The sequence below is a fragment of the Podarcis bocagei genome (genome assembly GCF_964188305.1).
Source record: "Podarcis bocagei genome assembly, chromosome: 9".
Classification (NCBI taxonomy): domain Eukaryota; kingdom Metazoa; phylum Chordata; class Lepidosauria; order Squamata; family Lacertidae; genus Podarcis; species Podarcis bocagei.
In genome coordinates, this window is record NC_138134.1 from 69,344,058 (window position 1) to 69,357,918 (window position 13,861).

A 13,861-nucleotide genomic window follows, 5' to 3' on the forward strand; every position below is an offset into this window, starting at 1 on the left:
GTGGAGTTAAGTTACACAACCAGGGATTTGTTTTCATATTTCCTGAACTAACAGTGCAGTCTTATGAATATATCTACTCAGAAGCCCCCTGGAGTTCAATGGTGACCAGATACCAGATTGCAGCTTTAGTTGCAGAATATTCTTTACCAATGGATAAAAAACAAACAAACCAGGAAATACAGAGGAGTGACTTATTTTCACTGTTTATTGCCTTGGGTTGGACTTACGGTCATGTGGAAAGAAGAGCCCAAGGAAATCATGGGGGAATCTGGAGTGTGTGGCAGGATGGCAATGTTGAGCAAGTGCGTCTCCAGGTGGGCTTGTGGGGCGACAGCACTAGAGACCTGCAAATGTGGCAACACAGAAAGGAATGAGGATTTTTTTACACATCATAACAAACAGGTGCAGCAGCTGCCTTCTAAGGTTTATTGCGTAATCTGCGCATCTCCAAAAATTGCCTTTTTAAAAAAAACCTCTGCCTAGTTTCCTATAGGCTAAACACTCATTCTGTGCAGGAAGAACATACAAATAAATCAATTCATAGTCTTTTCTCAACCAACACCACTGTTGTGTTGTTGCACTCTTCAGAAGATTATTAGGGGTCCCTTGATGACATCAGTTACAGTCATACCTCAGGTTAAATGTGCTTCAGGTTGAGTGTTTTCAGGTTACGCTCTGCGGTGACCAGGAAGTAACGGAGCGTGCTACTTCCGGGTTTCGCCACTCCCTCATGCGCACACTCTCAAAATGACGTTGCGTGCATGTGCGGAAGCGGCGAATTGAGACCCGCGCACGCGCAGACGTGGGTTGCGTTCGCTTCAGGATGCGAACTGGACTCCGGAACGGATCCCGTTCACATCCAGAGGTACCACTGTATGAACTTCCCTGTGAGTCAGCTTACCAATTTTCTTTTGCAAAGCACATCAAAAAGGGAGCATTGGGATGCTCCAGAACATACTCTCCATTCATGTAAGGCAATCATGGGGTCCCAAAAGCTTGGCCAGAGTGCCATTCATGAACTGAGGATGCACCTGAGAATGTGCCACAGAATGGCAGACATGCATTCTGGCGAGCAGGAATCCCATGGAAGACAAGAAGTTGATGTGCAAACTATGCTCTGAATTTAGAAAGACTGAGAAGCACTGAGAAGCAAAATAGTAATAGTAATAATAATAATAATAATAATAATAATAATAATAATAATAATAATAATATTGCAGCTCAGAATTTCCAACTCTATTCCCTTGAGCAAGAGAATGGGCTCAGAATGTTGCAGCATGGAATGTCTGTGGGGACATGGAGAATTTCCCTCTCGCAGATGGGAACAGAGAGCCCATGTATTCTGCTCAGTTTTCTGGACTGCAGCCAAATGTTTTATCAACGGAACCATGGGAAACGGCAACATAAAAAAAAAATTCCAACAAGTAAATAATAAATCCATAAATTGACTTGTGGGATCCGTTTTTATTAGAGGTCACTGGAAGCGCAGTTCCCTGAGCGCTAACAAAAAAATAATTCATCTGCATTTCCTCCGCAGCGCCAACCCCATTCATCAGGAAGCCGGCAGATGGATTATTGTTTTGCGGTAGGATAGAGCTAGATGTGGCTTCTCTCCCCTGGCACAATTTACCGTACAATTATGGCCCCAGCAGCAAGGTGCTACAGCAAGGAAAACAGCACCCCTCAGTCATGCAAAATGCATGCAAGTTAACAGCAACACAGCCATTAAATTAAAGATTAGCTTGTTCAACATCCGGCACTTCAACACTTCCTCATTATCACTTATGTTAATTACCTCAGAAATTACTTTAATTGCCTCCCGAGTGCTACCGTAACTGCTTCTATGCGGTGAGGCAAACGTACAAAACACGGCACACAAGCGTTCGAGTTAGCTTAGCCTTTCAGGAGAGTGTTAAACCTAATGAGAGGGGCCTTGTTGAGAAACACAACTTGGCATTTTTTTAAAAAATAATAATCGTATCTTGGGAAAGAGGCCTGATAGTAACACAGTTCTATGCCTGAAAGGACTAGGGCTGGGCGATATATAGATAGAACATCCAAAACCAGTTTGAAATCCATATCGTGATATTGGTTTCATAATTTTTGACCATCAATATATTGCGAATATCATGATGTGCGTGTATTTGTGTGCTGTGTAAAAAGCACAATGTGGGGAAAACCATGAAGCCAGCCAACGCCTCTGCGTAGCTCCATCCTTATTTCAAACATTGTGATATATCAGTATATGCAGGGGTAGGCAACCTAAAGCCCAGGGGCTGGATGTGGCCCAATCGCCTTCTAGATCCAGCCCACGGACGGTCCAGGAATCAGTGTGTTTTTACATGAGTAGAATGTGTCCTTTTATTTAAAATGCATCTCTGGGTTATTTGCGGGGCCTGTCTGGTGTTTTTACATGAGTAGAATGTGTGCTTTTATTTAAAATAAATCTCTGGGTTATTTGTGGGGCAGAGGAATCCGTTCATTCTTTTTTCAAAATATAGTCCGGCCCACCACATGGTCTGAGGGACAGTGGACTGGCCCACGGCTGAAAAAGGTTGCTGACTCCTGAGTATATGGCAAGGTTCAGTTGGTGATGCACCACAGTGCTGAAAACCAGATATCGCCCAGCCCTAGCAGGGACCTTTGCCAACAGCTATGAGGAATCTGACAAGTGCGACTGATGCCGTGGCTGGCAAGCGGTCAGGAAAGCAGTTCTGCGAGGGATTAAATAAGCAAGGAGTTTGGTGACGCATAACATGCCTGGAAGCGAAAGGAGTCGCTCTCCGTCTCAGATCCAGAGTGCCTGTACCAGATCACGCCTTCATTGATGTCTCGCTGTGTAAACGAGGTGGTTGGTGTGGCTCCTCTTCCGTCAGGCAGAGGCTGCCATACTGGCCCGGGGTCATCTGCTGGCATTGGGACTAGGAACACCACTTCACCTGAGGAAGGGGAGATAAAGAGGGACATGGCCTTTCTGTTAGATTTCTGTTATGCCAATGTGCAGTTTTTGGAGTCACAAGACTCTGTTTACATTCCAGACGGCTGGAAGTCTCACAGGAGATGGATGTTGATGTTACTGGTTTCCTGTTTCTTTGTTCCGGTTGTTCTCTGACTCTCACAGAGAGCAGATGCATATTCTTTTCTGTCCTGCGTAGTTAGAAATAAACGTAGCGATGTAGCACATATTTCCAGTTCCTTCTGCTGTCCGGGTACTCTGTGTAAAAAGGAACGTGCCTGAAGCCTCATTAAAGGCTTAGGTCGTTAATCACCGTCAGAGGAGGAAAGCCTGATGGATTCTGGCATTGGGACCAGGAACACCACTTCGCCTGAGGAAGGAGAGATGAAGAGGGAGATGGCCTTTCAAGCAGCAATTGTCAGGAATGACCAGGACGCCAACACAGAACCCGCAGCTTTTTGCTAAAGGTTGGCGGTATATGGTGGTACCAGCGTTGCAGTCTTTTGAGCACCAGGCAAGTGCATTATTTGCCATAGCGTTTTGTGTTGTTGCCGTTGTCAACAAAGAAGAAAAAAAGAACGCAGAACTATATTGATACAAAATCTTATACCACTTGTTCTTCTCCCGTTGAAAAGTTAGTTCCACTTATTTTAATGGATGAAAAGGAATTAAAAAGCACAACGTTATCATAGCTCAGTTGGTAGAGCATGAGATTCTTAATCTCAGGGTTGTGGGTTCGAGCTGGACTAGATGACCCTTGGGGTCCCTTCCAATTCTATGTACACTCTATATATTCCCCTCATTCTAAAGGCTGGTGTATAATGCTCATCTTTCTATACATTTCTTTGTTTTCTAACAAGTCAGTTTAGTTAACCGCTCTGGCATTTTAAGGGGTTTTTGTTGCCTCTCTGTCTACTTTTAAGTTTTTATACTATTTCCTATTGCCTCTTGGTCTGCAAACGGCTATGATTGCAATGGGTTTTTGTGTTTCATCTGAATAATTTTTTTATGTTCACTGCCCTGGAATCCATTGAATGGAAGGGGGGAGTTTAGAAATATTTCAAACAACCGAGAAAAGGAGAAAAGTGCCCGCAGGACATGTTCACGCCTTGCTGGATTTCAAGGCCTGCCTTGCAAGGAACGCCGGCTGAAGCATCCTACATTAATCCTTTGTAACATGCACATCTAACAACTATACTGATCTCTACAAAAACACCAGATGTTACTTATGCTCTCTCTTCCAATGAAAGAGGACTTTTCGAAGGCAGTCCCAGGGAAGCGAGACAATAGTTAAGCAAATCCAAGGGCAGCTTCAGACAATGCAGATGAGCAGTAGCAGCTGAATAGGCAATAATTGCAAGCCCCACACATTTGAATATGGGAGGCGGGGGGACAATCGGACACCAAAAGGGCGACCATCTTCAGGCCCTGTAGGCGGGCTTCCCAGAAGCAGCTAACCCATCTGGCCACTGTAGGAAACAGGACAGGGGGGAAAAGGTCAACCTTTTCATTTGATCCCACAGAGCTCCTCTTACTTTCTTGTCATTGCGGGATGGAGATGCAAAACATCTCCTGCTCATGATGTGGGAAAACATGACCAGCCAAAGGCATAAAAGAAGGTGCATTCGCTCTGCAATTCTTCCCCACAAGGTTGTGGAGCAGCCTGCTTACCTGGCTGAGAGCTGGATTTAACAAAATAAAAAAAATTCCCTCCAGTAGCACCTTAGAGACCAACTAAGTTTGTTATTGGTATGAGCTTTTGTATGCATGCACACTTCTTCAGATACAGGTATCTTCAGATACAGGTATCGTGTGTACGCACACTTCTTCAGGTATCTGAAGCAGGTGGTGCTGTGGGGAAAACCACAGAGCCTAGGACTTGCCGATCAGAAGGTCGGCGGTTCAAATCCCCGTGACGGGGTGAGCTCCCGTTGCTCGGTCCCTGCTCCTGCCAACCTAGCAGTTCGAAAGCACGTCAAAGTGCCAGTAGATAAATAGGCACCGCTCCAGCGGGAAGGTAAACGGCATTTCCGTGCACTGCTCTGGTTCACCAGAAGCGGCTTAGTCATGCTGGCCACATGACCCAGAAGCTGTACGCCGGCTCCCTCGGCCAATAAAGCAAGATGAGTGCCGCAACCCCAGAGTTGGTCATGACTGGACCTAATGGTCAGGGGTCCCTTTACCTTTACCTTAAGGTGCTACTGGAAGGAATTTTTTTATTTTGTTTCAACTACTGCAGACCAACACAGCTACCTACCTATAGCTGGATTTAAGTTCCACGAAATCAGGCAGTAAAGGGGAAAGGTTAAGGCTGAGGGTTGACCGGGTGTTGGGGGAGGCAGATCTCACCTGACCTCTGAGTGAAGAAGCTATAGCATCACTCCCTCTATTTCCAAAGTTCAGGGGATGTGAGTCATGGGTTATGCAGACAAAATGGCATCACACTGGAGGGAAGTATCAGCAGACCCTGCAGATTTGCAGAAGTACATAGAATCATAGAATTGAGGAGTTGGCCTACTTGGGAGGAGGACCAGCTGAGAAATAGGAATGGGTGGCCTAACTGCACAGAACCTCTCAGCGTCTGCCAGGCCGTTGCTGGAATGAATAGCTCTTCTCTCAGCCAGCTGCTGTACTTCCAGCCTCGGCTCCCAGCTGTCTATAATTACAGCACTTGTGTCTGGTTCTGTCTGGGCCCACTTCAGCTCTGAGGTTGCCTTCAAAGAGCACCTGCTTGGCACGAAGAAGGTACCAGCATCTTCAGGTAGGGCAGGGAGAGAACGCTGCCTGAAATCACAGGCAGCCACTGCCAGTCCGTGTTGACATTACTGAGCTAGACGGACCCAATGGTCTGTATAAGGCAGCTTCTGTGCCACAGTTCCTGCTCCTACGCTAATAATAATACAAATAATAATAATATTTGTATACCGTGCATCTAACTAGGTTGCCCAACACACTCTGGGCATCTCCCAACAGAGTTTTGAAAACACAATAAAACATCAGACGTTAAAAAGCTTCCCTATACAGGGCTGTCTTCAGATAAGTCAGATAATTGTTTATTTCCTTGACATCTGATAGGAGGGCATTCCACAGGTCAGGCGCCACTACCAAAAAGGCCCTCTGCCTGGTTCCCTATAACTTCACTTCTTGCAGGGTTGCCAGAAGGCCCTCGGAGCTGGAGCTCAGTGTCCAGGCAGAACGATGGTGGTTGAGATGCTCCTTCATGAATACAGGGTATGAAAGGTAGAGGGACCCCTGACCATTAGGTCCAGTCGTGGCCGACCCCGGGGTTGTGGCACTCATCTCACTTTATTGGCCAAGGGAGCCGGCGGGTCATGTGGCCAGCATGACTAAGCTGCTTCTGGTGAACCAGAGCAGCGCACAGAAACGCCGTTTACCTTCCCGCCGGAGCGGTACCTATTTATCTACTTGCACTTTGACGTGCTTTCGAACTGCTAGGTTGGCAGGAGCAGGGACCAAGCAACGGGAGCTCACCCCATCGCGGGGATTCAAACCGCCGACCCTTCTGATCGGCAAGTCCTAGGCTCTGTGGTTTAACCCACAGCGCCACCTGCGCTTTCTCCTCAGCCGGCTCGGACCTCAGGAAGCAGAACCGACCTCTCAGACGCTCATGCTGAGGCTGTTCCATTTTGTATTTATGAGGCCAGAGAGGGCTCAGCAACACCGGAAGCTTTGTAAAACCTGCACTCCTCTAGCATTATTACAGACGTTGGGACAACTCTCAACAGAAATCCTATCACGCTGACAATAATATTGGGATTCAATATTAGCGCCGCTGCCTGCAGCTGTCCTCTGGGTTGCTGATGGGACACAGCCACTGAGGCCTGTAATCTATTTTGACACCCGAGTTACAGATTCCATTACGCTGACAGTTTGGAGGCCGCTGTCTCATGGCCCGTGTTTGTGCTCCTGACAGATTGAGTCCCGTTGGGGCTTCCGCGATGTCCATTTAATATCTAACTGCTGAATTATTTAAAATGCATACATCTCAATTAAATAAACCCACACACCAAGCCAATCTGGCATGTAATTGATACTTCCTCTGTCCTTTGTGAAATCACACTGCGGTAGCTAAATTTAGCTCGAATCATTGCCGGGGATGTGGGAGGGACATTGACCGATAGTAATAATGATGATCTCTCTCTTTCTCTATTGTAAGACTTGGGGGAGTTGGCGAAGAGAAGCTTACTGGAGCCAGAAGTGTTGCTGGTTGCCTTAATGGTCGTCGTGTAGTGGGCAAATATCTCCCTTGTTAGATAAATAACACAAAACGACTAGGAAAGAGTTATAGGAAATAGAAGGCTCCAGTGAAAGGGCTGTAGCTCAGTAAAAAAGCACACGTTTTCCATGTGGACAGTCTCAAGATTCAGTCTCCAGCTTCTCCAAATAGATCATGGGAAAACCTTTATCTTAAGTTTAAAGGTTTTTCCACGCCCTACCAGAGAGGAATGGCAGATCAAGTTGATGGATTATGCCAAAATGGCTAAAATGACCGGAAGAATCAGAAATCAGGAAGACCAAAATTTTAATAAGGAATGGGGGGAATTTATCATTCATCTTAAAAACCATTGTAAACAGTTAAAATCGTTAGCAGGATTGGAATAACACTTGTAGTTAAATGGTGAATTTTGGACACAATGGAGAGGTAAAAGATTTGTATTATTATAAAAGATGCAGGAGGAAATGATTAGCAGTAGGACCCACAAAGGGGAGGAGGGAAGTCCGGGAGATTCTCTGGAATCTTGTTTCTACCTTTACCTGAAACTCTGGAGAGCCACTTCCATGGTTTAGACCAGAGATGGGCAACCTTTTTGATCCTGCGGGTCGCCTGCAGTATTGTTTTAGAAAAAGCATGCCCTCACTATCTGTCTGTCTGTCTGTCTCTCACTCATACACGGTAATGTTTCTCCTAAGATGGTACCTTGCTGCCATATTTGGCATTAAAACAATGCAAGTGGGTGGTATTAAGTTTTGCTCAGAGTAGATCTATTGGGCCTAAAACTGGTTACACATCCCAGCGTTCAAATTTCTACAGCATCATGAAGCTTTCAGGTTGGGCCAACTGAATTCTCTCTCTCAGCTGAGCCTAACTCACAGGGTTGTTGTGAGGTTAAAGTAAAGGTAAAGGTACCCCTGACCGTTAGGTCCAGTCGCAGACGACTCTGGGGTTGTGGCAATCATCTCGCTCTATAGGCTGAGGGAGCCAGCGTTTGTCCACAGACAGCTTCCGGGTCATGTGGCCAGCATGACTAAGCCGCTTCTGGCGAACCAGAGCAGCACACAATAACGCCGTTTACCTTCCCGCCGGAGTGGTACCTATTGATCTACTTGCACTTTGACGTGCTTTCAAATTGCTAGGTGGACAGGAGCTGGGAGCAAGCAATGGGAACTCACCCTGTCACAGGGATTCGAACCGCTGACCTTCTGATTGGCAAGCCCTGGGCTCTGTGGTTTAGACCACAGTGCCACGTGCGCCACTCTCAGCTGAGCCTAACTCACAGGGTTGTTGTGAGGTTAAATTAGCCCGCATCAATGCACACCGTCCCAAGCTCTGTTGAGAAGAGGTGGGGATACCAATGTAAACTTCAGCAAACCTTCTTCTGCTTCACATCTAATTTAAATGGGCCATCTCTAGAGACCTCCCAACATGCTGGGAAAAGGGGGCATCTGGGGGGATGTCTACACACATTATTTTTTAAAAACCTGCTTTCTGTGCTTCCCTAAAGTTTATTTATTTAAGTCCTAAAAAGAATGTATCACAGGAAAAAAGTAAAACCTGAGTATTTGTGATAACTTCCAAGTTCAGGGGTTTTCATCTACTTACTCCTGTCCTGAAGCAATAGCTTCCCTTGTTTGTGTCATCAATTAGTTGTCGAGGAGATAATTGGGACGATACAAGGAGAGGAATTATAACTTCAGAAAGAGAACAGGCTCTGGGAAAATAAGAACCCCTGAGGATAAGATTGCTGTCTTTTACAATAATGCTTCTCGTTCATACTAATTAGCAGAGAGACCCCATCAACAGCGTAAAGCCTCTGCTAAAGTCACTTCAACTGCGGTGGTTTTATACATGAGCTTTCTCTCTGCCAGCCATTGCTTTAAACGGCATCTGGTTTGTTATACACACACACACACACACACACACACACACACACACACACATATACACAGCAAGAAAACTGTCAGGATAAACTGGCTCCATAAGCAGACATGGAGCTGTTTCCTGGATTTTGGGTTTTTAACTGAGAAACCTAAGGCAGAGGTGAAGAAATGTGCAGGAATATCAAAGGAAGCTTCAGTGGTTAGTGAAAATTCCCAGGCACCTCCTGCAGACTTCTGCGCTGCCACCTAATTTTATCTAAAACGAAGTTCAAGGCAAATGTTCTGCTCAAGCAAGGTGGCCCTGGAAATTTCAGGAAGAGGGAAGGTTTTCTGTAAGGTTTGCTAGATTCTTCAGGGCAGTTTCATACACCCGCTCCTTACCGTATCGTGGCTGATCTCTAATGGTGTAGACAATCGCGGAATCGCTGACCCCTGGCACCTCAGCTTGCAGAATTCTGTTGGTGATTTGCAGCATCCCTCCCTCCGGGACCCACACCATCGAGCTGGCAACCAATCGCGGCAGCCCATTGCTCTGCAAAGAGGACAGAAAGCGACCACAGTCATTAAACACTGACCAAGAGGAAACACATTTCGAAGACACGAATAAGGCTGACCATCTTAGGTGGTATTACAGTCATACCTCGGGTTACAGCTGCTTCAGGTTGCATTTTTTCGGGTTGCGGACCGCCAAAACCCAGTAGTACCAGAACGGGTTACTTTTGGGTTTTGGTGGTCGCGCATGCACAGAAGCACCGAATCGCAATCGGCGGGTGCACAGATGCGGGTTGCGAATGCTGCGGGTTGTGAACGTGCATCCCGCACGGATCACGTTCACAACCCGAGTGTCCACTGTGTTAGAAGTTTAACTGAAAACCTGAACCAGCCACCACTTACTTTTTTCTCAGGGATACGGAACCCTTTCTCAATCCAAGGGCCACATTCCCTTCTCAGCAACCTTCCGGGGGCCAGAAAAGTGGGTGGAGCAACAGATGTAAATTTTTCCTTTGTAAAATAGGCTGGGTCCTACATACACTCTCACACATCTCTGTATCCTCCTCCCAGGTGAAAACATTTGGGGTGCGAAGCTGAACCACTGAGGGGTGTGGCTTGGGGACAGAGGGTGTGGCTAAGTGTCCTGAGGGCCAGACAGGGATGGAGGGCCATGTTCAGCTCCTTAGGTTCCCCACCCCTGCAGTAAGGTGTCAGGAGACTTGATTCAGGAGACCAGGGATTTGGGGAAAGAGCACAACCACCTTAAATATTGAGGAACAATCTTAGTAGGAACATCTCAGGGGTCTCTGGCAGTGGGATAGTGGCCCCAGTGTGCTCATTAAAATAGGGAAGGTAAGTACTACCTAAAGGCTGCTGCTGATATATTTTTTAAAGCTCTTAGTTTTAAAATGTTTCAAAATGTTATATGTTAGATTTTTGTATTTGCATTTGTGGGGTTAGGGGCTTTTGTTGGGGGGTATATTTTTATTAGTTTGTAGTTTTGTTAATTGTCTTAATTATTTTTATAATGTATTCTGTGCTTTTATGTTCTGACTTTGTGTTGTGAACCGCCCTGAGACAGAGGACTGTATATATATATATATATATATATATATATATATATATATATATATATAAATATTAATGAAGTAACAATAACTTTATAGTAATAAAATAAATATGTAATAATAGTAATGTTAAGCAGAACATTAAAAAAATTCTTTTGCTGCAGAATCCACTGCACTTAAGAGAAGCTTAGTAGCAGGTGTTTCATAGAGAGTGGACCTCTTAAAAAGGTGAAGAAGATTATCAGAATTATTACATCAAGGGAGAAAACAGAGAGTCTGGATGTGCTCTGAAGTCCTATAAGCATGTAGGATCAAAAAACTGCTTTACTTAAGTATCAAGGAATACTCTTAAGTATATATGTATTTTTAAAATGTCAAGTTTCTAGATTGACTCCATCTTACATTCACTTCAACTATACGTTGAAGCAGTCCTGAGGGCCAGGAAGAGAGGTTTGGAGGGCCACCTTGGACCTAAGGTCCCCACATACAACTGTAGGCATAAAGGGCTCTCTCCTCAGTCATGTACAACTTCACTTGCTCCCCTCCACAATTCTAAAAGGGGCTAGGATTTCATCAGTGGAATGCTGGAGAGTTTGCTTTTATTCCTCCTAAATGGACAAAAAGGAGAATTCGCCCCCCCTCCCACCCTTATCTAATCATTTCTCTAGTCATTTTTGAAACAACATTCCTTCTTGGCAGGCTTTAATGCTTTAATCCAACAAATAAATAATAGTGAAGGAGGCTCTTATTATTATTATTATTACTGTTCATTTCATTTCTATACCGCTTTCTTTTTAAGAATGGAACCCCAAAGCAGTTTAGAATACATTAAAACATCAATTAAAACAATCCAGAATAAAAAATTGCAGAAGAAAGTCAAACATAAAATATAAATTAACTGGAAACTAAAATTATTACTTTAAGATTTCTTAAATTATCTTTAAGATTTCAAAATAAAACATTACAAAGGAGGTCAACTACAGAATGGACATTTAACACAGCAAACTTAACAGTAACAATTATCCTAAATGCTTCAAAAGAAAAGGAAGTCAAATGTAAAACGCACATTTTAAACAGCACAATTAACAAGAGAACAAACTGTTATCATAAGCATAGAACAGATCTGCTGCTGCCAAAGCTGCTAACCCTCCAAACTTATTACTTTTGATTCACCAGTTCTAAGCCAGCTTTGTAAAAAAATCTGGCAGGATTTGGTGTCAGCAATTTACAATGGAAGTATTTGAACCCAGCACCAAAATAACCAAAATCCTGCACCGAGAAAATTGGTGTTCCCCCAACACATTATAAACAGGTTGCAGATTAATTCCTGCATGTCCAGCTTGATACTGCCTTTACAGCAGATGTCATCAACCTTTTCAGAGCTGAGAACAATTTTGAAGTTTTGAGCAAGTGATGTGGGTGAAATCGCTCCGCTAGTTTCTTGCCCTCCTTCTCCAGATCAGCCCTCTCCACCCCCATCCTTCGAGGCAATTTTGATCCCCTGCTTCTTCCTTCCCCAGAAGCAAACACAGCCTAGCATGCTCCAGAACAAAGCCTTGCTCAAACGTTTACAAGCCCTAAGCGGGCTGTGAGCTGCAGAATCAGAGGACCACAAAACAGCACCCAGGACAACTGGTTTTCATCCCTGTTTCAGATCCTCAGAAAATCACAAGCCCAGGCCACTGCCATTTCTGAAATTGCCACCAGGGCTCAATGCGGTGAAAAAGCAACAACAACTCAGATAGACCAGATGGTCCCATTTGGCATGGCAGCTTTAGTTGCCCTAATTTAAAAAGATCAGTCTGAGGACTGGGGTAAAGCACTGAAACCACTAAGAGAAGATATCGTAAAAGTCACTCAAATGTCTCAGATGTTTCCACAATAGATAATGAAGCAGTGGAACTCAGCAAGAAGAACAGAACCACAGTCAAACCTCAGCTCCCGAACGCCTCTGTTTTGGAACGTTTTGGCTCCCGAATGCCGAAAACCTGGAAGTAAATACTCCGGCTTCCAAACATTTTTTGGAAGTTGAATGTCCGACATGGCTTCCGCTTGAGTGCAAGAAGCACATGCAACCAATCGGAAGCCGCACCTCGGTTGTCGAACATTTCGGAAGCCGAACGGGCTTCCGGAACGGATTATGTTTGACAGCCGAGGTTTGACTGCATGATGAAAAATTATTTTAAAAAACACTCCATCTGACATCAAATTGCAGTTCAAGGATGCACAGAATCAGGACTCTTGCCAGAATTTATGCCTCCAAGGGTCTCTGGGGAGCTTTGGAGACACCAACCTACGTGAGGCTTTTGTGTCCTGGATAAAGAAAATACTTCCTGACACCATTATACAAGCCGGCCATTTCGAGAGGATACACAGAGCACTCCATCCAAAGTAAAAGAAAATGGTGAGACATCATTGCTCGCTTTAAAGGTAAAGGGACCCCTGACCATTAGGTCCAGTCGTAACCGACTCTGGGGTTGTGGCGCTCATCTCGCTTTATTGGCCGAGGGAGCAGGCATACAGCTTCCGAGTCATGTGGCCAACATGACTAAGCCGCTTCTGGTGAACCAGAGCTGCGCACGGAACTGCCGTTTACCTTCCTGCCGGAGCAGTACCTATTTATCTACTTGCACTTTGATGTGCTTTCGAACTGCTAGGTTGGCAGGAGCAGGGACTGAGCAATGGGAGCTCACCCCGTCACGGGGATTCGAACTGCCGACCTTCTGATCGTCAAGTCCTAGGCTCTGTGGTTTAACCCACAGCGTGACCCGCGTTAAGCTCCTCCATAATTAAAAATGACTTAATTCAAAAGTTCAGGACACTGAGAAAAACTGTAACAGAAAATTCAACAATGAACACCTACCAGGATCTCTGCACAAGAAGGCTGCAACGCAGCTGTGAACTTAAAATTTGCACCACGGTAGTCCATGAAGCAGGCGTAAGGTACCAATGGGGCTGCCATTCAAACTCCCAATAACTTATGAAGGAGTAACTAAAGATGTTTCCACACAACCGGAGATATATTTTTTTTAAACCACTGAATCAACTGGGACTGCAACCAAATGAAGACAAACAGCTGGGAGAAGTAGGCAGTGGAGAGGAAAATTCAAAGGAGGAGACTGGCAGCAAAGAAAAAAAAGGAAGAAAAGCAAGACAAAAAAGACAGCTGCAAAAAAACTCAACAACAGCAAAAACAGCGCACAGATGGCTTCTTCTCTACCTACTG

At 45.0% G+C, this 13,861-nt stretch overlaps 1 protein-coding gene across 2 annotated transcripts in view; it reads right to left on the reverse strand.

Moving 5' to 3' along the window:
- FRAS1 (Fraser extracellular matrix complex subunit 1) overlaps nt 1-13,861 on the reverse strand; it is a 390,698-nt gene that overhangs the window by 88,765 nt on the left and 288,072 nt on the right. For both annotated transcript variants that reach the window (XM_081206862.1, XM_081206861.1), the window contains exons 29-31: nt 9,458-9,608; nt 2,761-2,939; nt 228-344 (exon numbers count right to left, since the gene is read on the reverse strand). In XM_081206862.1, coding sequence (XP_081062988.1) covers nt 228-344; nt 2,761-2,939; nt 9,458-9,608 — 447 coding nt within the window. The remainder of the gene's footprint in view (nt 1-227; nt 345-2,760; nt 2,940-9,457; nt 9,609-13,861) is intronic.